Raw genomic sequence first — 24,711 nt, forward strand, 5'->3', positions numbered from 1 at the left:
GGATCTGCCTGCGGTCGGGCGCTGGCTCAGTCTCGGCTGCTCTCCGCCGTTGCTCCGGGGCCGCGGGATGACACCGCCTCCGCCCGGATGCGCCGCCCTCGGCGCCCCGCGCGCCCGCGTTCCCAGTCCGCAGGCTCGGTCCGGGCTCCCGCTGCGGCTGCTGCTGCTGCTGCTGCTGCCGCTCTGGACGGCCGCCGCCTCTCAAGGCCACTCGAAGAGCGGACCCCGCATCTCTGCTGTCTGGAAAGGTAGGTGGCGCCGCGCTTGCAGCGCGGCTCGAGATCCGATGCCGCGCGGGGCGGGTGCGGAGTGTGCAGCACTGGAGAGAGTGCGTGCGCGCGGCTATGCAGGTCCTGGGCTGTCCCCGCGGATAGCGTGTGGGTCTGGGTGAATGTGTGAGTGTGCCCGCTGCCACGCCGGAGCGGGCTGTGACGCTGCGGCGAGCGAGCGGCAAGGGCTGGAGCCCCGGCTAAGTCACTCCAAGTCCGCCCGCAGCCGGGAGCCGCAGCGCGGGGGTGCAGGGGGGAGGGAGAGGGCCCTTCTCTCGGCCCCGAGGCGCTCTCAGTCCTCCAGCGCTGAGGCCTCTGTGCAGAATCCTTTCTCCTGCCGGGACCCCCACCCAGCTCCTCTCTTTCTGAGCTATGGGCTCCGCTGTCGCGCAGGGCGCAGGCTGGGCCGGCAAGGGGGGCGCGGACCCTTTGCCGCCGCCGCTGCGCTCCGGCTGCGGGAACAAAGACCCCGCTGCCTGCCCCTGCCCCCGCCCCGGCCCCAAGCGCGGGCCGGGTAAAGGGGTGGGTACCCTGTAGTGAGCCGGGACGTGGCTCCGTGCGGAGGCTTCAGGCACCCCGGCGCTGCCTCTGCAATGCTGGGACCCGCCGCTCCCCCCTTGTCCGCACGTGGCAGTTGTCACCAGGAATCCGAGCCAGCATGGGGGGCAGTGCCAGTTGGGTGGGGCGCGGCCACTGGGACCCCCAGGTAGGGGATCTGGCAAGGGGCTGCAGCTTTTAGGCCCTGGTGGATATGTGAACTTGGGGGACCGAAGTCTCCCCAGGGGCGCCTCAGTTTAGATCACTGTACAATGGGTCAAAAAGCTGGCTGGGTAGGTTTTGAGGTTTTGTGTTGCAAGGGACTGAAGTTCCCTGCATTGCACAAAAATGCTTCCCCACCCCCAGGACGACTATGCTCTGTCCCCAAATTTGGCAGGTGCTGCAGCCCCCCTGTGGTGGTGGTGGACTGGCAGTGGGGGTGGGAATGGTAGGTCTGGTCTCTCTGGGAGCCTTTTGATGCCTGAGGCGGTTTGCAGGGATTGCAGGAGCCTGAGCATTATCTGGGGCAGGTATTCTTAGCAGAGAGAGAGGGGGAAAAAAAACCCAAAAATGAGTGTCCTGAGCTGCGGCTGCAGCAGAGAGACTATGACTCGCCCAAGGTCACTCTGCATTGTGTGAGCTCACAGTGCAGACAGGGGGCTCTGATCTGGCACAGGACCGGTGCTTGTTCTGGGTTAGAAAGTGAAGAAAGATTTAAGCAGTATTTTGATCATGAAGAGGGTACTCTGAGGGCCAGCCCAGCTACCCAGCCAGAGCTGATCCTTGTGGTAGTGGAGCAGGGCAGTTGGACCTCTGGCGATGCACCTACTCATGGTGGTCACTTGCAGACCCCTCAGTTAGACCAGCTCCAGGCTGGGCTTCTTCTGCCTTCTTGGCATTTGCTTTTTCTTCTTCCTCTTGGTTGTCTTGGACAGCACAGCATTTGTGCACTCTGGAGGGGATGAATGGCCATGTCTAAATGTTCTGGAATCTGCCCCTGTGCCAAACCCCTTGCATTTGGCTCTGCTCACCCCCATCCCCCAAGTCTTCCCAAGATACCCCTCCACACACAGATACTTAATGCACACCCACCTCTTAGCACTTAATGCTGCCTCCCCAGCTCGGGCACTTAGTCCCCACCCTGAGGCTATTTAAAGCTGCTTTCTGTCCTGTTACCCACTTTCCAAAGGGCTCTTTCTCCTGCATGCAGTCACCATTGTAGCCACACTGGCTGTGCCCTCTGCTTGGTAATGCACTCTTGACCCCCACTGGGGTCTTCCAGTCCCTCACCTGTCTTGTCCAAGGGTGTCTGTAGTCTTCTTCACTGGTGCCAGGCACCCCACTGGCCAAAGAGACCCTGCCGTCCACCTGTTCCCCAGGACCACCAGCTGGTAATGGTATGCCTAGCTGACAGCTGCCTCTTATTTCCTTTGGGATGACACATGGCAGTCAGACAGGAATGGGTTTGAGCAAGGCAAACCCAGGAGTTGGATGAGAGGAGGACCCTCCCAGCCTTGCTGTAGGCTGGTCCCTGTATACCAGTGGGTTGAGGGGATGGGATAGTGGCCTCCAGGAATGTCTAGATCAAGGATAGTGGTGGTTCTGGAGATGATTCTCCTTGAGGCCCAGATTGGGGTTTTAGTTATAAGTCAGGACAGGTGCGAGGACGAGTGGATATGAGGGATCGTCTCTATTATTTTCGGCTGCTTGGACCCCCTAAGTCCTAGAGAAAGATTAGATAAAGGAGTTCTGAGAGGGTCCCAACCTGCCTGAGGAGGTTGATGCCTCTCCAGCCTGATGAAGGCCTGGCCCAGGGCAGCTCTGGTCAGAGGGAGGGGTGCCCTTGAGCTCTGTACTTGTCTCTGACCCTCAGAGCTTGCCAGGGCTCTAGAGGTTGTCCCCTCAGGGTTGTCACTGCCACATGGGCCAGTCACAGATGTGACTGTGTGAGCCTGACCTCCTTGCAGCAGGTGAGGGTGGGGGTTGACATGCTTATGTAAATTGTGTACCTCTCTTCCATTCCATCTCTGGTTGGAGGAGATGGAGAAGCCTAGGAAGGCCCTGGCCTCCAAGGTCAGAGGTGAGCCAGCCTGCCCACAGAGAGAAACATAGCCCAGTCTCTACCTGTCCAGCCGGTTCTACCCTCTCCTTTGTCCAATTAAACAACAGGATGTTATCGTTGACTTGGTGGCTGCTGGGGGAGCCATTATGGAGCCGTTCCCCAGGGCAGGGGGTTGTTGTCACCTCCTACAGGGGATGAGGTCACAGCTGGGGCTCCCCAAGCATCACCATTTCCAGTGGAAATCCTTGCCCCCTTGGGAACTTAGATGTATTCGTCATCTTCAAGGTGAACTCCCCCTGCAGAACAGGGGCGGCAATTCTCAGGAGGAGGGAGGTTTCTAAGCCAGGAGAGATGCTTGATGATGTCACCAGGGGTTTCCTGCCAAGCTCTGAGGCCCCTCTGTCCTGCATAGTGAAGATTCTAAGAGCAGGCTGGGGTGGAGGAGATGCTGGCTTGGGCCCAAGCTGACTGTGGTGTGGGGAAAAGAGACGGGAGGTTGGAAGCCTGGTTCTGGATCCAGCTCTGGCCTGATTTTCTGTGTGACTCTGGACAAGTGCTTGCCTTTTTCTGAACCTCAGTTTCTTCAAATTTCCAAAGCAGGTGTAAGGAGTAGCTTATACTTATCAGAGCACTAATCCCCTGGAACTCTTGTCCCTCTGGGGTGGGAGGGGCTGTAGTGGCCTGTTCAAACCTTAGCAGTGAAGAGAAATTGAAATCTGGGAAGTCAGGGGAAATCCTTAAGTTTCGTGTTCTTATCTTTTTTCTCTTATGAGCTGAAGGCTGAGGATCAGCTGGAGGAAATGGCTCATTTGGTTTGTGTCTCGAGGGGGTAGATGTAGTAATCCAGCATTTTTTTTTTTTTCTTTCTTTGGCTGCACCCACATGGCATGTGGAAGTTCCTGGGCCAGGGATCAAACCCAGGCCACAGCAGTGACCTAAGCCACGAGGGAACTCCCTAATACAGCATTTTTGACATTTAACATTTGCAAGGGCCAAACTATGCTGGTCTTCAGCTTTGGGAACCAGGGATGAGAAACTAGATGGATCCATAGGTTTCTCTGTGACAATGGGGAGACACAGACAGGCAGGTCAGCCTGCATTTACAGTGAAATATGTCAGGCCATGTAACAGAGGGCAGCTGTGGGGGTCAAAGAGGTGCCTAAGGCAGTCTGCACCATCAGAGAAGACTTCCTGGAAGAAGTGATAAGTCAGAGTTCCCATGATGGCTCAGTGAGTTAAGGACGTGACCTTGTCTCTGTGAGGATGCAGGTTTGATCCCTGGCCTCACTCAGTGAATTAAGGAGCCAGCATTGCCACAAGCTATGGCTTAGGTCGCAGGTGCAGCTCGGATCTGGTATTGCCATGGCTGTGGTGTAGCCCTTAGCTACAGTTCTGATATATCCCCTAGCCCAGGAGCTTCTATATGCTGCAGGTGTGGTAGTAAAAAAAAAAAGTGGTAAATCATGATGGCAGGAGGAATAGGAGCCAGCTGGCGGAGAGGAGGGACAGGAGGAAGCACCCAGGTGTGACAGGATTTCAGACCCCCAAACTTGCAACTAGGACCAAAGAGAGGAGAGGAGTTGTGTGTGGGGTCACTAAGAGGGAGATTTTGAGTCAGCCTGGGGGCTCCGGGAGGGTGTCCTGATGGAGGGGACATCTGAGCTATGCTACCTGACCTTCCACAGCCAGCCCCTGGGTAGGAAAGAAGGGCCATGCAGGCCCGAAAAACCCGCCAGTGTTAGAGGCCGCTGATGGGAAGCTGGGGCTGCGTCCACACCAGGGCTTGCCACCTGAGTCCTGACCAGGACTTCTCCAGGGAAGAGGCCCGTCTTCTCCTCAGCAGAGACTCTTAATTTGGGAGGCCCCCCAACACCCCTGTGTGGGAGGGGAAGATGCCCTTCCTCTGCCCAGCTTCCCCTTCCAGGAACCTTCACATCCTTGGTGGGGGTGGATCACTCCCCACGCTGGGCACTTGGAGAAGCAGGGAGAGCTGGACATCTTTCTCTGAGGAGGGCCAGGCCAGCGCCCCTAATGTACAGGTGGGAAGCTGAGGCTCAGTCTGGGGGATGGAGCCCAGTGGCCTGCAGGGGGCAGTGGTAGGAGTGGGTGGCCTTTGAGGTGACAGCTTAAGCCCCAGCTGATGTCCTACCCTCCACCCCCGCGTTCTGTGTCCTTCATTTCAGCCACTGCAGGGCCGTCTAGCTGTGTCACAAGAGTCTGACTTCCCCCACTCTGGTTGGCAGCCCTGGGGCCAGAAAGTTCCCCTTTTCTTGTTTTCCTTTTTTGGCCAGGCCTGGCTGCCCCGGAAGCTTCCTCTCTCCCAGGCTGCAGGGAGGAAGGGGACCTCCTGGAGCAGGGGCTGTGGCCCCTTGTTTGGTGTCCCAGTCAGAGAACATGGGCTGCTCCCTTCCTTAGCCAGCACAGGCCATGAGGGACCATTAGACCTGTCCCTTTCTCACTCCCTGTGGTACGGGGGGGGGGGTTCACCCCCTCCACTCAGCCTCCAAGCCCTTTATCCCACCCCCACCCACCCCTGCGCCTTGGCCCGGGCCCTGCTGTGTCTTTAGGACTCTGCCCTGGCCTCCTTGAGGGCCCCCATCTCTCCGGGTCACTGTGCTGAGCATTCCACCTGGAGCGCACTGCCCGCCTTAGCTCCTGCAGGTCTCCCTGCCCGCTCCGCGGCTCCCTACTCTTTCCCGCCTCAGCGCTATTGCCCTGCTGGTCATTGTCCTGCTGGTCTACCCTTCTTGCACCCAGCTCACCCCTGTCCTCCTTTCTGTCTCACTTCCTCCCAGGAGCCTTCCTGGATGACTCTTAACTCACACAGCCTGATGACACAAAACAGATGTCAGAGATCAGCTGGGCCAACCACATGTTCCACAGATGGGGAAACCGAGGCCAGAGGTGACAGGGATGGGCCCAGCGTCACCCAGTGAGACAGGCAGAGTTGGGACCAGGGCTGTGTCTTCTGCCCGAGCCTGGCCCTGGCCTCAGCTCTTGGCCTCCGTCCACCTGTCTGTTTTCATGCTCTGGCTCCAGGTTGAGGACTCCCTGAGCCCATTTCCTCTTCAGCCGGTTCAGCTGAGCCCAGACTCCCCCTGTCCTGGCCCTGTCTGCTCCCAGGAGCCCCAGTGGCCATGACCATCCTCCCTTCAGGACCTTAGATTTAGGTCAACTCCATGCACCTCTTCTGGTCTTTCCCTCCGGGCAGCTGGGCCTCAGGTCTCGGGGAGCAGGTTGATCCGTGTCACGGCCTGGGCTAATCTGGGTTTAACCCTCACAGCAGCCTGGGATTAGCTTGATGCTGCTGTGCCTTCCTATACCTTCCTTCTTCCAATCAGGGGCTGGAGCTGTGAACCAGCACCCCTGGGGACAGCCCTCACTGGAGGGCAGTGAGTCCCCACTCTATGCCTAGGCCTGTGTTCAGATGCTCTGGGGCAGGGATGTGGGGAGAAACCCTGGGTTTGCCCTTGGGGGTACATGCTGGGGCCTGGAGAGGTGGGCCTGCTGCCTGTGACTAGAGAGGGCACCTGGGGAACTCAGGAGCCTTGTGCAGACAAGGACTGTGACAGGACGGGATGTGAGAGCAGGAAGAGTCAGTGTGGAGTGGTGCAATCAGGGAAGACTTCCTGGGGGAGGGGGAAGAGCCAGGCTAGAGAGAGGAGCAGGGGCATGGGGTGAGGCAGAGTGTGGCACAGATTGCTATTCGTGTTCTTTATCTTCTGGGCCTGGGGCTCTGGGCTAGCCTGGTAAAGAAGGAAGGTCACTGGGAGAAGCTCAGCATCCTGTCAGTGGCCCAGGAACCACTGTTCTAAAATGTCTCCTTGTCTGACATTGGGGTTTGGCCTACCCCGGTCCTGCTCCTCCCTATTCTCTGCGCTGCCCCCACGTGCCCAGTCCTGGCCTTGGCTTCACCTTCATGGAATACGAGGAGGGCTGGCCTTCACCTTGAGGACCCCACGGTCCAGCTGAAATTCCACCAAACAGTGTGATCTGAGAGAAGAGGTTGTGTGCCAGATGGTGTGTAGCGCAAAGTCAGGGGGAGGACGGAGCTGTGGGGCTGGAGCAGTCTGGAATTCCTCCTGAAGCCAGGGGGACTGAGGCTAGATCTTCAAGGACAGGTTAGACCACGTGCACAGGGAGAAGGGGGACAGGAGAGCGCAAGCACAAGTGCAAAGGCGGGAAGCAGCCAGGGCAGAGATGAGCAGAGACAGGTGGGCTTGGGCTGCCAGTTGGAGGAGTTGGGCCCTGCTGAGGCAGGCAGTTGGGAGCCATTGTGGGTTCTGGAGCTGAGGAACCAGGGGGGTGGAGGCAAGTGTTTTTTGCCCGTGCAGGTTGGAGGGTCTCTGAGCACCTCCTCCCTTTGTTGTGGTTTGCCCCAGACTGCATAGCGCTTCTATTCTGGGCAGAGATCACGAGAGACTTATATGCTGGTTAGCGCCCACACTATGCTACACCCCCAGATCCCTAGTCCCTCGTTTCCTCAAGCCTGACACCCACACTCATTTACATATATCCTCTTTGGGGCGTCATGATGGAGGTCAGATCTTCCTTGGCCAAGTGACCTCTGGCCAGGTTCCACCCTCTCTGGGCCTCAGTCATCTCGTTTGTATGGGGGAGCCTGGAGTCAGCCTGCAGGTCAACCTCGACTCCACCATTAGCTGTGTGATCCTGAGCAAGTTATTCAACCTCTCTGGGTCTGGCTGCCCATATCTGTCACGTGGGCATAATAAGAGAAGCCACCTCATAACAGTTCAGTGGTGATTGAATGCGTTAACAGATCTGACACTCGTGTAGAAGAGGGCCCGGCACACAGTAAATGCTATCGGATGGTTAGGTCGGGGGAGTGGGGTATCATCGTTGTCATTGTCATACTCCTTTGCCTTTGGCATCTCTGATTTCAGATGAAATGCAGCCCTGGCAGCCTGGCTCCTGCCAGCTCCCCCTAACTGGCCATGCTGGCTGCCTTGCTCTCTGCCCCCACTGGCCTGGGCGAGGGCTGAACTGAGGAACCTTCTGTTTTCCACAGTCTTCCCATCCTGCGTGCCTCCTTCCCCTTGGGGGGTGGTCTAGCCACCCTCTGCCCTCTCCCTGACCCCTGTTCTAGTTTTGGGCCCAAGGGCGGGCCCTGTACCTCTGTCCGTCCTCTCCTTCGAAGGAGCCACCAGCTGACTTCAGCCTCACGCTGGGGCTTTTGGAACCTGCTGGGCTGAAAAATGGCCAGAATCTGGACAGGACATGGCTTCCTGCCTTCCCTGGGCTTGGAGCCCCCTCCTGACTCCAGCTGAGCCTCAGTGCTAGCCTTCCCTCCCTGAGCTCCCGAATCTGTCTCAGCTCAGACCCGCCACCCCCACCCCCTGCCCACCCCTAGCTTGCTCTCCATGCTGCTTTTCCCCCACCCCACTCCCCAAGCCTTTGCTCCAGCTGGTCTCCTTGAAGGCCATGCCTCTGGTGCTTCAAGGGCAGAGGTGCGATGTAGAAAGCACACAATGTACAGAGCTGGCGTGGAGGGTCCTTAGCTCTCCTGTCTATGAAATGGGCATGCAGATGCTTGCCCCACCTTCTTTGCAAGGTGGTTGGGGGATGTGATGAGCTGCTTGGTGGGGGCAGATGAGGATGTGGTTTCTTTTTCTGTCTTCACCTCCAGAAAGCCGTCTCTGACTTCTTCAGCATTCACAATCCCACAATTTCCCCAAATGGTCCCAAACTTAACCCTGCATTTTTCTTTTTTTCCATGCCAGTGGCATGTGGGAGTTCCCGGGCTAGGGATCGAACCCCTGCCACAGCAGTGATCCTAGCCACTGCAGTGACACGGCTGGATCCTTAACCTGCTGAACCATCAGGGACCTCCAATCCTGATTGTTTTGTTCCAAGAGTCATGATAGGTCATAAAACCTAGACCTTAGCAAGTACCAGCCCCTCCAATGCACAGAGGAGGAAACCAAACCCAGGAAGGTCTGCTCTTGGTCACGGTCACAGCCAATCAGACCCCAGCCTGCCAAAGGGAGCAAAGGGTTTTTTGGAACCAGAGCTGAGCCCCCATGGAGATATGCTCCCCTCCCACTCTGGGCTGACCTTGGTGGGTGGGAAGACGTGTCCTTTGGGCCCAGAACACAGCTCATTGTTCCCATGGCTGATAAAGAGAGGCGCGCCTCCCACGCCCATGAGCTAAGTACTGCCGCAAGGGCCCACCACCTGCCCCAGCACACCAGTTCTGCCCCTGCCAGGCAGCTGTCTGGAACCTTGCCCTGCCATGTGTTGCCGGCCCCCCAGCAGCAACCACAACCCTTCCTTAGCATGGGCTGGTGCTACCCCAGAAACCTCACTTCTGGGTACGAGGAGAGGCTTCTCGAGCCCTCATCCCTGGCGCTCCTGCAAAAGGCAACATCGATGAAGTATTTGTTCCTTTGCCGCACCCTCCTCCAGTGGAAAGGTTTCTGTCCACTGCTCTGACCCACGCAGGGGGTCACTCCTTTGTGTTGAAGACTCTGATTGCTAAAGGCCCCTGGAGATCAGGACCCTACCTGGAAGGTAGGTGGGTGGGTCATTCCCTTCAGTTGTCAGGTTAGTGACTTACCCCCTGGAGGACACGGGAGTGTAGGGCGAAGAGCAGGAAATGACTTAGGGGAGTAGAGAGAAGGTGAACTTCGGCCTTTTGAAGATAAGAGGCTCTCAAGGAAGTCTGGGCTGTGGCCGTGGGCTGGAGCTGGGTGACGGCACCAGAAACCCTGAGCTGCAGCCTACCCCGATTGTGCCTCCCTCACTCTGTGCCTTGGGCCAGTGGTGCAGTCCCTCTGGCCTCTGTGCCGCCACAGCTCAGCGACTCTTCCCTTCCCTTCCCTTCTACCTTGACCTGTAGGGTGTGGGTTCCAAAGAGGGGAAAGGCTGCCGGCTAATTCCTGGGCCCCGCATGTGCCTTCTGTCTTCTTCCTCTGGTGACAGCGTGAGGTGGGCCCAGTGATTCAGGTGGGCACACCTTTGGGAGGAGGCTCCTGCCAGATGTGGGTGGACCCCCAATCGGAGGTTGGCCCGGCTCCTGCCCTAGACCCACCCGTCCAGGGGGCCTCTCTGGCTGTCTGACTCAGGCCTTCCCTGCTGGGCACCGCATTCCTGCCATTCTCAGGGCCTGCCTCAATGCCCGCTCTCAAAGGGCTCCTTGAGGTTAGCATTCAAGGCCCGTCGGTTCAGTGGGTCAGCTTGGAAGGCTGTGCCCACCCAGACCAGATCATGGGGGCCATCCATTGTTGCTTCCTTCACAGATGACAACACTGCCCCCCGGTTCTAACCGTTGTCGCTGCACCCTTCCCCTGAGCAGCCCTCTTTCACAAGCAATGAAGATAGGGGGATGGCAGGGACCAGATGGTGACAGCACCCAGTGAGTGAGGAGGAATGATGTTCCACCAGGCAGCCTTGCTTTGGGAAAACCTGCTCCACAGAAGTTCACACATGTCCCAGCCAGTCCGTCTCTGGGACTGTGGTGGGAGGGGTGGGGGCACACGAGAGGAATGAGGTCTGACTTGTTCCAATAGGATCGGAGCCCCATGGATGACCTGGGGCCTGGGATGGAGGTGGGGGGCCTGTCCCCTCACACCTAGCCATCTTTTTCTTCTTTTTGAAAAAATTTGTGTTTTTCACATGTCCTTTCTGATTTTTACTTTTTGGCCATGCCTGTGGAATGTGAAAGTTCCTAGGCCAGGGATTGAACCTGCACCACAACAGCCACCCAAGCAACTGCAGTGACAGTGCCAATCCTTATCCCGCTGTGCCACAAGAGAACTCCTCCCCAGCCACCTTCGTGACTCTCATCTCTGGCTGGGGCTGGGGCTGGGCCTTGTTGGTCCTGCCACTGTGAGGACAGTGGGGGTTAGGGAGCCTTGGAGTCTAGCTGGGTCCGGGGCAGCGCAAGTGAACCCTTTCTTGGTCCAGAAGGAGCCAGGATTGGCTTGGAACCACATGGGGGTGGGGAGGGGGGTGTCTTGTGCTGGTCTGCCTCGGGGGCCATGCCCACTTCATGTGTCCCTAGCCCCCTCTCCTGCCTGAACCCCTGGTTATTCTGGGAGCTTTTAGCTACCACTTAGTCAGCCACTAATGCGTCAGGCCGGGGAGTGAAGGGGGAGACACGGTGCCAGACGGTGCTCCTTTTAGACATCCAGGATGGGAAGCGGAGGGGGCTGGTCAGGGCAGGGGAAGCCAGGGTGGCGGGGTGATGGAGGAGAGGAGGCTGCTGGATGCTGGCCCTGCCCGTAGGAAGCAGAGGGCAGCTCCAGGGACTGACAGGCAGTAGGTGGGTGAGTCCTTGGGTGCGTCTCCCTTCTCATCACACTCCGGACTTCAGCCCACCTTCCTATTCTTCTCCCACTGGGTCTCTGGACCCACCATTCAGTCAGCTTCCCCACCTTTACTCAAGCTGTTCCCACTGCCTGGAATTCTCTTCCTGCCTGTTCTTGACCCGTCTAGCGTTCTGCCTGCCCCATCCTTTCAGATTCCTAAGGAAGCAGAAAGATGCATTTAGGGATGTGGCATTTGCTCCCTCGGCTGGGCCTCTTTAGGGGCAGCCCCCAGCCTTGCTCAGCTCCTGCTTGCGTGGAGCCTTGAATGCCACCCCCTCCCCTCTTGGTGCCATGGGGCCACGGATCCTGGCCGAGAAGGCTTGGTGCTGCCTTCACTTCCAGGCAGCCCTCCTGCCCCTGAGCCCCCAGCCCCCGCTCCTGTGACCTGAACAAAGCTGCCTTTCATGTATTCATCGAGCTGCTGCCGCTCAGACACTTCCCCGGCACAATCAGGCCCTTTGAGGGCCTTGGGCAGTGCGGGAGCCGGGCTGGGGCTGGGGTAGAGAACGGGCCAAGGCCTCATCCTGGGGCCGAGCTGGTGCCATCTCCCCCATACACATCACCCGGCGCAGAGCCGGGAGGGGTGAGCGCCTTGGGGTCAAGGGAGGCAATGCTCCTGGGCTCCTGTTTGCTCTTCTGCAAAATGAGGTGAGCAGTCCCTGCCTTCCCCCTCCCCCTGAGCCTGGCAGCCACAGCCAGGATTGGAGGGGAACCGGGCTCAGGCTTAGGAGTCTGTGCAGGTATGTCCTGCCCGGCAGCCCCCCCATGCTGCACCCCAGCAGCAGGCCGCCCTCACCCTCCTTTTGCGTTCTCGGAAATACTTTGTGAGCAGCTCTGGGGTCTGCACCGACGCAGTTTTGCTTGAGCGGTGCAGGGGCTTGCTCTGGTGTGGCTGTTTCACCCCTCCAGCCGGGGTAGAGCCAGGGCCTCCCACTTGGACCTTGTTCTCCAGAGCCAGGCTGCGTCTCCCATCAGACTGGACTCCTCAGGGCAGGACTGCCTCTCCTCACTTTGATGACCCTGTGACCCCAGATAAGGGCTCCCTCAGGCCCCCCTCCTGTGCCTCTTTCTCCACGACTGGAGCTGTGCATTGGCTGTGCAGGCCCCTCCTCTGAGGCCTGGGGCTGAGGCCTTGTGTGAGCTGAGGGGACCGGTGGAGGTGGCCGGCATGACCTGAGCCATGGAGCTCTCCTCTTCGGCCCCGGGGGGCCTCAGATCTCAGGCCGCAGCCCAACATCTTCAGACAGAGATATAAGCTTTTCCAGCCACCTGGCTGGCTGGGGGAGGTGGTGAGGAGCTGGGGTTATCAGACTGTTTGGATTCGGGGCTAGGCTGCAGGATGGGGACGTGGCTGCTGCTCAGGCCGCAGGTGAAAGGGGAGCCAGGGAGCCCTGGAGCTGAGACAGAAAAGCCTTATGATTGACCTCAGCACTCTAATTTCATCCCAGCTGGGGGGAGGGGAAGTCTAGAGCCTGAGACCTGCCAGCCCTGCCCAGCCTTGGCTGATACCCTACCTCTGCCACTTGGCAGAACATGGGCTCTCAGCCCCTGCCTTGCGCAGCTTCAGGTTTCAAAGAGGCCTGACATTCTGAGCCATCAGGCTGTTTGTGGAGCACCCGAGGAGAGCCGGGTGAACCCCAGAGCAGCGAGCTCAGTGCTTGTCTGTGGCCTGCGATGCTGGCCTCTCCGTGAACGCGCACGAGAGCCAGTCCTCAGTCTGGATGGGCCAATCTGTCCTGCCTCCTGGTATGACCTTGGGCTAGAGTGTCCCCCAGGGGCCCTCAGCTTCTGCCGCTGTACAGTGAGCCAGACCACAGCGAGGTGGAGAGTGAGAATAGCCCACTTCCAGGGACCACCTGGCCATGCAGGGACATATCTTAAGGACAGGGAGCAAGGGTGGGGGTCACCTGGTGGGTAGTGCTCTTTTCCCTGTGGACTGCAGAATCGGTAGGAAGGATTCAAATGGCACCAAGGGAGATTTGGGGGCAAACTCAAGGGCATGGCAGATCTTTTCTGTCTGGGCTGGAGTGTGTCCTGCTTGGGTGTCACCACTAAGCTGACTGCCCCTGAGTTTGCTGCAGCTGAAAAAACAGCGGTCAGGCTGAGTTCCTGGGTGAGGCTCTGGGCTGGTCAGAGGTGGGAAGATGCTGGCTCTGGCTGATTGCTGGGGGCACAGCCACAGGCTGTCCCAGCCCTGTAATTTAGCCATGCAACCAGGACAACCTCAGCAATGTCGCCGGAGATGAGACATCTTCTCCCCGGAGGCAGTGGCTGCAGACAGTTTCTTTTTTGGGCAGAACTGTTCCAGTCAGCCCTTCTACTTAGAGGCTCAGGTTGTGCTCTGTGAAGGGCCTCCTGTCCCAGAGTTGCTGGGGAGGGCGGGCTGACCTTATGCCCCGGGGTGAGCTGGCAACTCTGGGAAACCAGGCCAGGTCCCCAAATCCAGCTGGAGTTCATGGCCCACTACTGACCATGCGAGCTTGGTTCTCTCCAGACCCGCTCTCCAGACCTCTGTTTTTCCGTCTGTAAAATGGGAGGGAGTGAACCTTACGACTCCTTTCTAGTTCTGGTCTATACCACCTTGCTTGCTAAGAGAGTGGGTGGGCCTGGCGAGGTTGGAAAGGGCTTCCTGAAGGAGGGGATGGGTTCTGAGCAGCATGATTCCTGGGCACCTGAACTGTAAGTGGGGTTCTTAGAGGCCCTGCTGCCTGCAGGGGTGGAGGGAGCTGCTTGGTCTGTCTTGGGCACAGAGAGTTTCATAGAGCAGAGGTGGGGGCCTTGGTCCTTCTTGCTGGAGCCCAGCCCCTTAGGAACAGCAGAGTATGTGTTGGGGGGGGGTCTGTTCTCCCAGGGGTCCCTAAATCCTGCCCCCCTCTGAGGTCACCCATATTGTAGAGTGGGTACTATGCATAGCTTTGGGGTGAGGACAGCTGGTGGCTGGACCCCACCAGAGGACCCCCTTACTTCTCTCGCTCATGGCTCTGAGTCTCTGCACTGCCCTAGCCGGAGCCAAGCACTAGCTTCTCAGTGGATGCCTGTGTGCCTGGGAGGTGGGCCACGATCTTCCAGCCCAGGGCCCAGCCTCAATGTTTCTGCCCATTGTCTCCTCCTCAGGCCATGCAGGGCAGGACCATGTGGACTTTGGCCCAGTGGAGCCGCACACAGTGCTTTTCCATGAGCCAGGCAGCGCCTTCCTATGGGTGGGTGGACGCAACAAGGTCTACATCTTCAACTTCTCCAAGGGCAAGAATACCTCCGTGCACACGGTGAGCCTGGGCATCTCTCCCCACTCCCATCTCTGCTTATCGCCCCTCCAGCCTTAGGGAGGGGCCTCGGGGCATCTGGGGGAGCTGAAATCTCTTCTGAAACTGGTCGACCCCCTAGTATATACCATAAATGGTCCTTGGGGTAGATTCCCTTAAGGTGGTCCCAACTGGCATGGGTGGTGGGGTGCTGTGGAGAGAAGCACAGAGCTAACGCGCCTGTCCGGTGAGTCCTGCTGATTGCTGAGGCCTGGGCAGGAAGCTGGGCTCCAGAACCCCACGGGCCCTGTCTTCTGAGATCTCTGGCTGGCCCATGGGCTCTGGGCTTTGGCTCCAGGTTTCAGGCTGAGCAGCCTATGTGATCCCGGGTAAATCACTCCCCTTCTCCGAGCCCTAGTTGCTAATCTGTCAAATGAGCTAGTCCTGAGGATGCATGGAAAGCACTTCCAGGGGCATTTGGCCCCCGACAGAGTGAACTAATGCCCCCTCTCCTCCCCCCAGGTGAACATCGGCTCCACGGTGGGGTCCTGCCGGGACAAGCGGGTGAGTGGGAGAGAGGGTGTGCAGGGGGGAGCCTGGGTCCTTTGGTAGAGGGATGGGTGTTCCTGAGAGTCTGAGGAAGGAGGCATGGCCCTCCCTTGGGAGCCCCAGTCTGAGCCCTGCCCTAGGGTCCCAGTCTGAGGGGGAGACACTCCTTCCCTGAGGCCCTTCCTCTGCTCTTACGGGGCTTGGAGTCGGCTGGACCTGCTCTGGGCTCTCCTTGGAGGCTGCCTGGTGTGCTCAGACTTCTGATGCCCTCTTCCCCAAGACTGAGGCTCCTGGCGCTAGGCCTGCCGGGGCCACCAATCAACCCCTCTCCTTCCCCTTCTCCGGGGCAGGACTGCGAGAACTACATCACACTCCTGGAGATGCAGAATGAGGGGCTGCTGGTCTGCGGCACCAACGCCCGGCGTCCCAGCTGCTGGAGACTGGTGAGGAGACCCCTCCCGGTGTGCCTGGTCAGCTTACCCTTGTCTGGGTGGGCTTCCCACTCCTGCCCCCATGGTGGGAAGGAGGCGGGGGGACTCTGAGGCTGGCCGCACCTTGAGCAGAATTCCTGGGAGGATAAGGGACCCTGGCTGGGCAGCTGGAGCCCATGGGAGGCAGTGGCCATGGGATCACGTGGCGGTCTGACCCCCCTCCCCCCGGTCTCCCCCAGGTGAATGACACTGCGGTGTTGCTTGGTGAGAAGAGAGGCTATGCCCCCTTCAGCCCGGATGAGAACTCCTTGGTTCTGTTTGACGGTAGGGCTGTGGCTGGAGCAGGAGGGCTTCCAGAGGGCTACCACCCTGGGCTTGGAGAGGGTGGTCAGCTCTGTGCCTGGTGGCCCAGGCCTGGGGGTACTTCCAGAAGCTGTGTGACCTTACCACTGCCCCTCCCACTGTGCCCAGGAGACGAGGTGTACTCCACCATCCGGAAGCAGGAATACAATGGGAAGATCCCTCGGTTCCGCCGTATCAAGGGCGACAGTGAACTGTACACCAGTGATACCGTGATGCAAAGTGAGTCAAGCTCCGGCTGGGCTGGGCTGGAGGAGGAGGTGTGAGTGCCCGGGGTGACAGATAGGATGCTCACGTTCCTGGGAAGGCTCCCCAAGGGCCCCTGGCCACAGACCAGTTAGGAGAGCAGGGGCTTGGTACAGCCCTGTGTGGGCAGAGCCGAGGACTCTGGCCTGCCAGGGATCAGGGGAATAGTACAGACAAAGATGTGGGGGCAGGATGGGCCCAATACCCTCTGGGAACAAATCATAGGAAGCCCCAGCCCCAGTGTGGGGTCCCCAGGAGCCGTAGCATATCCTTCTGCTGAGCTCATGCGAGGGCAGTACTCTCTCCCTCCTCATTAGGGCTCTGCCAATTAGGCAGAAGTGACATAGGGGCCCCCAGGGAGCTCCCCTCAGTCCCCAAGCATGAGTCATTGCTCCTGGGCCGATGACATCTTTGTAGGAGAGGGCAAAACAGGTGTGGGGTGGGGTACAGAGTCTCAGGCCCCTTGGGATGTCGGACCTGATGTCCTGAAGTTTATTCCAGGTCCGTTTGCCCCGGGTTTGTTTGTGCAGACTTGGAGGGTGTGCAGGGTTGGAGTGGGTCCTCTGAGAGGCTCCCAGCCTCACACCCATTCGCCTCTGTCCCTGGCAGATCCACAGTTCATCAAGGCCACCATCGTGCGCCAGGACCAGGCCTACGATGACAAGATCTACTACTTCTTCCGAGAGGACAACCCTGACAAGAATCCCGAGGCCCCTCTCAACGTGTCCCGTGTGGCCCAACTGTGCAGGGTGAGTGGGTGCTGAGTGAACAAGTGTGTGTGTCTGTGCCTGCATAGGAGCGAGTGAGTATGCGAGTGCCCGTCTGCAAATGTGCACACATGTTTGTGTGAAGGAGTGTGCGAAATGTGTGAGTCTGTGAGGAATTGTGAGAGGAAGTGTGTGTGCACAGGAGGGTCTGTGCATCTGTGAGTGGGTTAAGGTGGCTGGGCTCACGTGCACATGAGATAGGTGCAAGTGTGTGCATTTGTGTGAGTGGGTATGCACGTGGGTGTGAGCATGAGAGTGTGTTGAGCTTCACCTGTTTGAAGGGGCTAGAATGTGTGAGAATGGGCAGACGTGTGTCTGAGCCAGTGTGCTCTGTGGGGACCTGACATGGACACCCAGCAGGTGTCCTGTCTGGAGCCTGGCCCAAGAACCCGGCCTGAGTCATGAGGCACCTCGGCCTCATCCCCTGGCGGGTTCCAGCCCCTTTCAGGGCCTCCCTTCCTCCTGGGAAGCCTGGGTGCTGGCATTCCTGGCAGCTGAGGGGGTGCTGAGGAGCTTCTCTCCCCTCCACCCTTCCAGGGGGACCAGGGTGGTGAGAGTTCACTATCAGTCTCCAAATGGAACACCTTTCTGAAAGCCATGCTGGTGTGCAGTGACACTGCCACCAACAAGAACTTCAACAGGCTGCAGGACGTTTTCCTCCTCCCCGACCCTAATGGCCAGTGGAGGGACACGAGGGTCTATGGAGTTTTCTCCAACCCCTGGTGAGTGACCCTTGTCCTGGGGCTGAGGCTGGCGTTAGTTAAGTGTCAAGTGGGGATCCGAGGGTTTGGGCCCTGCTGAGGGGATGGCTGATGTGGCAAGAGTAGGGACTTCAGGCTCAAGGGACAGGACTGTCACTGGGCCTGGTGGGCAGACAGTGCTCAGGGAGATGTGTGCCAGTGTGTTTGTGAGTCTGTACACACGGGTGTGCATCCACGTGCCAAATGCATGCTCATGGCTGCGCCTGGGGCTGTGTGTCCCCCAGCTGTGTGCTCAGAGCCAGTGCTGGGCCCTGGAAGAAGGCTGCGGAGGCCCCTCGGGGTTCTGGGTGCGGGGTGCTATCACACCCACACAGGCAGTGCCTGTGCCTGATAATTCACACCTCTTAATCGCTCATTGATTGAAAACAAGGCAGGCAAAAGTGTTGGGTGTGTATAGGGAGAGGAGGGGGACAGGGTGGGGCTCCTGAGTGGGTGGACCCAGCAGGCTGAGAAGGGGATGGGGGCCTGGCCTCCTTGGGCGTCAGCTTGGCAAGGACGCGCATGCTGGGATTTCTCCTGCCCTGGCATTGGTGTCTGAACTCAATGATTCTGGGACAGAACATGGGTTGTGGTTTTTCCTGTGGCAGAAAGGAAGTAGGTTGAGCTTCCCCTCTCCTTCCTTCAGTGGTATTTGATAACTCAGGCACTGGCCTTGGCCCCCAGGATAGTCCCTGCCCCCCTGGAGCTCGAAGGCCAGGGAGCTTGGTTGTGAGGCTGCAGTTGTGCTGTCTGGGGCTGGGCTGGCCCTGGGGAGTGGAGGTGGGCAGGTCCTGGGCTCCCCTCTCAGGTGGTCTTTGTGTCCGCCTAGGAACTACTCGGCTGTCTGCGTGTACTCCCTTGGCGACATCGACAGGGTCTTCCGCACTTCTGCTCTCAGAGGCTACCACAAGGACCTTCCCGACCCACGGCCTGGCAAGGTGAGAGGGACACCCACCAGGCCCCAGGCCCCAGCCCCTCCTCCCAGCCACCCCACTGATCTGGACCTTTGCTCCTTGTCCAGTGCCTCCCAGACCGGCAGGCCATACCCACAGAGACCTTCCAGGTGGCCGACAGTCACCCTGAGGTGGTACAGAGGGTGGAGCCCATGGGGCGTCTGAAGACGCCGCTGTTCCATTCTAAGCATCACTACCAGAAAGTGGTCGTGCACCGCATGCATACCAGCAATGGGGAGACCTTCCACGTGCTCTACCTGACCACAGGTGAGGTGCTTCCTGGGACCCATTCCCCCACCCCAGTGGCTTTGTACAGATGGATATGAAAGGTATAAAGAATAATGGAATTAATACTTGGCTGGATCTTGATACCTAGAAGGGAGAGTTGAGTGACAAAGAACTGTCAGGAGTTAATATGTGGGCCGTGGAAGAATGAGGCAGGGAGGGCTTCCTGGAGGAGGTGAGGCAGAGGGGTAAGGGAAGGGTATCATAGGCTGGGAGAAGAGCAGGTGCCAAGATTCTGAAGCAACAATGTGGCAAGTATGAGCAAAGCTGGGGGCAGCTTCGGTCCAGCTGTCTGACTTCTGAAGATGGTAGGAAGAGATGTGGAAAGTCAGGAGGAAGGACCTGGTTCCAGGGTGTCCTGTGGGGGCTCTGCCAGGTGGAGTGGGGAAAGTGGACCCTCTTCCTGTCTTTGGGATTATTATGCAGGTGAGAGGAAACATTTGATGTGGGATGCAAAGGATTTAGTGAGATGTGAAGAAGGACTTCCAGATGGCAGAGCCTTTGCAGGGGTACCTCTCTTCCCTGAAGGGGGCTTCCTTGGGAGAGCAGGGTCTGGCTGACCCTGGAAGCTGGGTTGAATGTTCTGAGAGATGTCCCTGCATCCTGGAAGTCACCAGCCATGGAGGCGCCAGCCCAGAGCTGGCTTTGTAGCAGCTTCCTGGTCCCAGGCTGTGGGCAAAGGTAGCTCTGGGAGTGGGCATGGAGATCATTGCTGGGGGGCTACTGCAGGCCTTCCTTAACACTGGGTGGTGGTGCCATCAGAAAGGCAGTGTCTGGAGTTTCTATTGTGGCTCAGCGGGTTAAGAGCCCAACATCATGTCCATGAGGATGTGGGTTCAATCCCTGGCCTGGCTGAGTGGGCTAAGGATCTGGCATTGCCACAAGCTGTGGTGTAGGTCGCAGATGCAGCTCAGATCTGGCGTGGCCATGGCTCTGGCGTAGACCTGCAGCTGCAGCTCGCATTTGACCCCTAGCCTGGGAAGTTCCATATGCTGCAGGTGTGGCCCTAAAAAGAAAAAAGAAGGCAGTGTCTGCCCCAATGCCTAGCATCTCTGGGGTCACTTAATCCAGTTCTCAAGCACGCCCCTCAACTGTTCATACTCGCCCCATGTGACTTCCTGCTGTTGCTTTACCTGGGGGTTTTCTTAGGGCCATAGTGGCCACATAAGTTTTGTCTGTTTGTTTGTTCTGTCTTTTTAGGGCCACACCCACAGCATATGGAGGTTCCCAGGCCAGGGTCCAACCAGAGCTGTAGCCGCCGGCCTTCACCAGAGCCACAGCAACACAGGATCCTAGCCATGTCTGTGACCTACACCATAGCTCATAGCAATGCTAGATCCATAATCCACGAACGAGGCCAGGAATTGAATCTGCGTCCTTATGGATGCTAGTCAGGTTGTTAACCACTAAGCCACGACAGGAACTCCAGTGGCCACATAAGGTTTTGTGCCTCCTGGGAATCTGGGGGAGAGTAACTTCCCATTAACAGGCCTAGTTTCTGAGTCCCGAGACCCACCTCTTTTCTCCTCTCTTCATCCTGGCTGCACCCATTGGCCCCTGTCCTTACTCTGTTCCAGCAGTGGCTGGCTTAGCTGTTGTGGCCAGCCATGGGGACAACAGGGCATTGGGGAAGAGGAGATGAGGAAGTCACAAGGTGTGGGACTGGGAGCAGGAGCCAGGATAAGGAAGACTGGGCCTGGGCTGAGGGACAGTGGGCCCCCTTCCTGCAGATCTGTGAAGCAGGTGTACTTGAGCGATGAGGGCGTTTGTGTCCCTTCTCCCTGAGGGCCATCGGAGAGGTACCATTTTGGGAGCCTATAGCAGGAAGGATTGGGGCCAGATAAGAAATAGAACTTTCTGAGCCCTCTGCAAAGAATGGGAGGCTCTCACAGGGGGAAGAAGCTCTGGGAGGCTGTCACCAGGCTGCGTGGAGGAGGTGAAGGGCAGCGTGTGTGTGTGAAGGCAGTGACTGGGCTAGGAGCTTGTCAGGCCAAAGGAGCATGGGGCTACATCCCAGAGCCTGCAGGGAGGGGGGGCGGGGGAAGAGTCGGGTCACAGACACGGGAGGAAATGTCCGAGGCAGGAATTATCTCATCATCTGACTGCTTTTTTGGGGCAAGTGATGCCCTGGGAAATTGGGAGGGAGGGGGAAGGAGGCAGGCTGTTCTAGAAACTGGGACAGCCTGTGAGATGGGATTGGGAGGATGCAGAGGTCAGCACGCCCATTATTCCCGACAGGTGTGGATGGAGAGAGCGCTGGCCCCCGAGGCAGGTAGCCTAGTGTGGGACCTTGGAAATCCCTCTGTGGAATCTTAGGTCCTTCCTTTTCAGATCTAAGATTTTAGATTAAAAAAACAATTAAAAAAAATCCCCTAAGACGACATGCAGTGTGGAATCCCAAATTGGATCCTGGAATAGACATTAACGGAAAAACCCATGAAATCCCAATAAAGTCTTAAAGTCGGTAGTCAAGTTAATAATAATATACCAGTGTCAACTGTTCAACTGCGACACATACCACCGTTATATAAGACGGTGACATTAGGGGAAACTGGGTGAAGGGTATACGAGAACTCTGTACGATGTTGGCAGTTTTTCTGTAAACCTGGAGTTATTCCAAAATAGAAAGTTTATCTAAAGAAAAAAAAACCCCAGAGAATCCAGGAAGCAGGGGGGTTTATGGGATAAGTTGAGGGGTGGGGTTCTGACGCTCTGGGTTCCAGTTACCGCTGTGTGACCTTGAGCAAGTTGCTTGTCCTTTCTGAGCCTCATTTCCTTATCTGCGAAGCGGGGGTGATAATCCCCACCTCCCAGGGGGGTGGAGGATGAGCAAGGTTATGCTAATGCATGGAGCTAGGGCCTGGCAGCACGTGGGCCTGCTGGTTCTGTTCATGCTCCAGCTTCCCCTGTGGCCTTGGGGAGCCATTGGCCTTCCTGGGATGACCCTCCTCAGTCGCACTGTCCCACCCCACCCGAGTCCTATGACCCTTGCCTGAGCCCTCACTTCCCAGCCCACCCCAACCTGTCTTTCCTGGTCAGCTTAGCCTAGAGGGAGGCTGCCTGGCTCCGGGGTGGGCCTCCCAGCTGCTGACCCTCTGCCCTTCACCCACAGACAAGGGCACCATCCACAAGGTGGTTGAGTCTGGGGATCAAGAACACAGCCTTGTCTTCAACATCTTGGAGATCCAGCCCTTCCGCCGTGCAGCCACTATCCAGGCCATGTCACTGGACGCTGACCGGGTGAGCCTCCCTACCCCCCAGCCACCCCTGTCCTATGGGGCTGCCCAGTGATGGCCAGCTGAGGACAGAGTTTCTCTGTGTGTGATCTGCATGTCCTTTTCTGAGTCACTGGGCCCCACGGCCTGCCAAACAGCTGAACCTCAGCCTGGGAGCTTAGAACTCATTTGTGGTGGAGGCCCTGGCCTGACCCAGTCCTTCTCTCCTTCCAGCGGAAACTGTATGTGAGCTCCCAGTGGGAGGTGAGCCAGGTGCCCCTGGACCTGTGTGAAGTCTATAGCGGGGGCTGCCACGGCTGCCTCATGGCCCGAGACCCCTACTGCGGCTGGACTCAGAACCGCTGTGCCTCCATCTACAGCTCCCAAGAGTATGTTGGCTAGAACCTCTTGTCCCTAGGAGAAAGTAGATGCAGCATTGGGGGTTGATGGGCTCCAGGAGGTGTCCCTTCTGGCCAGAGCCGCCTGTGGGTGGGCACCGCTGCGAATACTGGGTGGGGGAGGAAGAAGGGAAAGAGCCGGGCCTGTGGCCTCCTGTCTGCTTAGCCTCTGTTTTCCTTCCGGCTCCAGGCCAGTGCTGCAGTCCATCAATCCAGAAGAGCCACACAAGGAGTGCCCCAACCCAAAGCCAGGTACCTGATCTGGCCCTGCCCTGAGGCCCCAGTCCGATGAGGGCCCATCTGATGGAGGCAGAGTCTGGTCCTGGGGGCCCTGGACAGATGGGGCGGGACAGTCCTGTGGAGGGAGCCCTTTGGGTGTTGGGGTGCTTGTGAGAGGGGTGGGGTGAGGGAGGCAGGGGAGAGTAAGGAGGAGACTGGGCGCTAGTTTCCCCATGTTCATTTAGAAGCCTTGGCCTTGACAGCCTATCAGCGGGGGAGGACACAGCCTTTCTGGGAGCCCTCAGCCCCTCCTCACAGCCCCTCCCATCCCTCTCCAGAAGGGGCCCCACTACAGAAGGTTTCCCTGGCCCAGAACTCTCGCTACTACCTGAGCTGCCCCATGGAGTCCCGCCATGCCACTTACTCATGGCGCCACGAGGAGAATGTGGAGCAGAGCTGTGAACCTGGCCACCAGAGCCCCAACTGCATCCTGTTCATCGAGAATCTCACGGACCTCCAGTACGGCCACTACTACTGCGAGGCCCGGGAGGGCTCCTACCTCCGCGAGGCTCAGCACTGGGAGCTGATGCGTGAGGATGGTATCACGGCCTCACACCTGCTGGGCCACGCCTGCACGCTGGCATCCTCCCTCTGGCTAGGTGTCTTGCCCACGCTTGTTCTTGGCCTGCTGGTCCATTAGGGCTTCCTGGGGCTGAGCATGCTGCAGGCTTCTGCAGCCCCAAGGCACTAGAAGAGTCTCACACCCAGAACCGGCTGGGCCCGGGAGCTCCTTGCCCACCACTTCTTCCAGGGGGACTGCATAACCTGAAGGGGTCAGCAGGCCTGGAGATGGCCAGCCGCAGGCGGCTGCTGAGCCCCAGTGGGGCGGGGGGTGGTGTGGGCCAGAGAATGAAGGCTCTGACTGTGAAGCCGGGGCACTGATGACCCAAGACTTTATCTTTTGGGGACTATTTTTCAAAAACTCAAACTGGCTAAATCAATAATGCTCTTGGCCCAAGAGCCTGTGGGCCAGAAAGTGGGGTTTCAAAAGGGGACTTGGGAACCCATCTCTGGACCTTTGGGCTGAGGCCTGAGTCCTTCTGGACTCTCTATACCCAACCCCCCTCCTGCCCATCCTCCCTCCTGCCATGGCTGGGGGTGGCTAGTGTTCCTGCAGGCCCAGGGCTGCCCTCTGTGGCCACCTCGCCAGCCCTGGGTCCCACTAGGCAGCTGCCTTGCATGTTTATTGAAGGATGTTTGCTTTCCGGACAGAAGGACGGAAGAAGCTCTATTTTTATGTTAGGCTTATTTCATGTATAGCTACGTCTGACTGCATCTGTATGAAATACCAAAACTACATGCTGGGGTGGGGTGGGGAAGGGTGGGGCTGGGAAGGGATGGGTCATGGGGGAGGGGTCCCAGCTGTGGCTCCCGGGGACAGGGACAGGATGAGAGTCCAGGAATGGACATGGGTTGGAGGAGAGTAGCATGAGCTGGCTCTGCCCGGGGAGCCCAGTCTGAGGGGGATGGTGTCTGAGCCCCTGATGTGGGCTGATTATGGGAGAGGGTGGGATGAGAGAGACAGGGGAGAATGAAGGAGAAAACTGAGCCCCAGGTTCGCCATGTTCATTTAGAAGGAGCAGCCGGGTCCTCAGGAGGAGGTTTCAGGACTCTGCCCTTGGCATTGGGGGTTGGGGGGCGGGGGGTCTCCCTCCCCTCCCCTCAGCCCCCTTCCCCAGGGGCTGTGCTTCCATGCTCCTAGCCTCCCACCTTCAGCTCAGGACATGTTATAACTTAGGCTAAACTGTGAATTCCTGTAGGGACGCCCTGGGCCAAGCTCTCCTGGTGGGCGCCTCTGCCCTCAGCCCTGTCCATGGGCTTCAACAGAGAGCTGGGACTTTCTCTGGCTGTGTCTGGCCAGCCTGGGGCAGGGCCTGGGGCTGGTGGCCTTCCAGCTTCGGCCCCTGCATCTCTTCTCAATGCACTTTAATAATGTAACATATTACTAATAAACAAGCTATTTATTTACTTGTGCCTGCTTCTTACCTTCAAAGCCATTCTGGTCAGGAGGTGAGGGTGGGGGGCTCCTGTTCGTGACTCAGCACCTC

At 58.3% G+C, this 24,711-nt stretch overlaps 2 protein-coding genes across 4 annotated transcripts in view; one reads left to right on the forward strand and one right to left on the reverse strand.

The window, feature by feature from the left end:
• On the forward strand, positions 1 to 24,631 carry SEMA7A (semaphorin 7A (JohnMiltonHagen blood group)). 2 transcript variants are annotated; one of them, XM_021099054.2, is made up of 14 exons: positions 1 to 248; positions 14,313 to 14,464; positions 14,963 to 15,004; positions 15,340 to 15,432; positions 15,660 to 15,744; positions 15,892 to 16,002; positions 16,636 to 16,775; positions 17,331 to 17,515; positions 18,363 to 18,471; positions 18,555 to 18,753; positions 21,884 to 22,011; positions 22,221 to 22,375; positions 22,575 to 22,636; positions 22,942 to 24,631. In XM_021099054.2, the coding sequence occupies exons 1-14, from the start codon at positions 68 to 70 to the stop codon at positions 23,301 to 23,303; spliced, it is 2,004 nt and encodes a 667-aa protein (XP_020954713.1). In that variant the 5' UTR covers positions 1 to 67; the 3' UTR covers positions 23,304 to 24,631. The 2 variants fall into 2 exon arrangements, with proteins under 2 accessions (XP_020954713.1, XP_020954714.1); XM_021099055.2 differs by lacking the exon at positions 1 to 248 and adding an exon at positions 11,629 to 11,846.
• The window catches only part of ARID3B (AT-rich interaction domain 3B), a 491,508-nt gene that overhangs the window by 185,963 nt on the left and 280,834 nt on the right, over positions 1 to 24,711 (reverse strand). The window lies entirely within an intron of this gene.

This window comes from Sus scrofa, chromosome 7, assembly GCF_054392235.1.
Source record: "Sus scrofa isolate SSC_HxYL_T2T_F1_AM1 chromosome 7, Sscrofa_HxYL_maternal_Yorkshire_Landrace_v2.0, whole genome shotgun sequence".
In the NCBI taxonomy this organism is placed as follows: Eukaryota; Metazoa; Chordata; class Mammalia; order Artiodactyla; family Suidae; genus Sus; species Sus scrofa.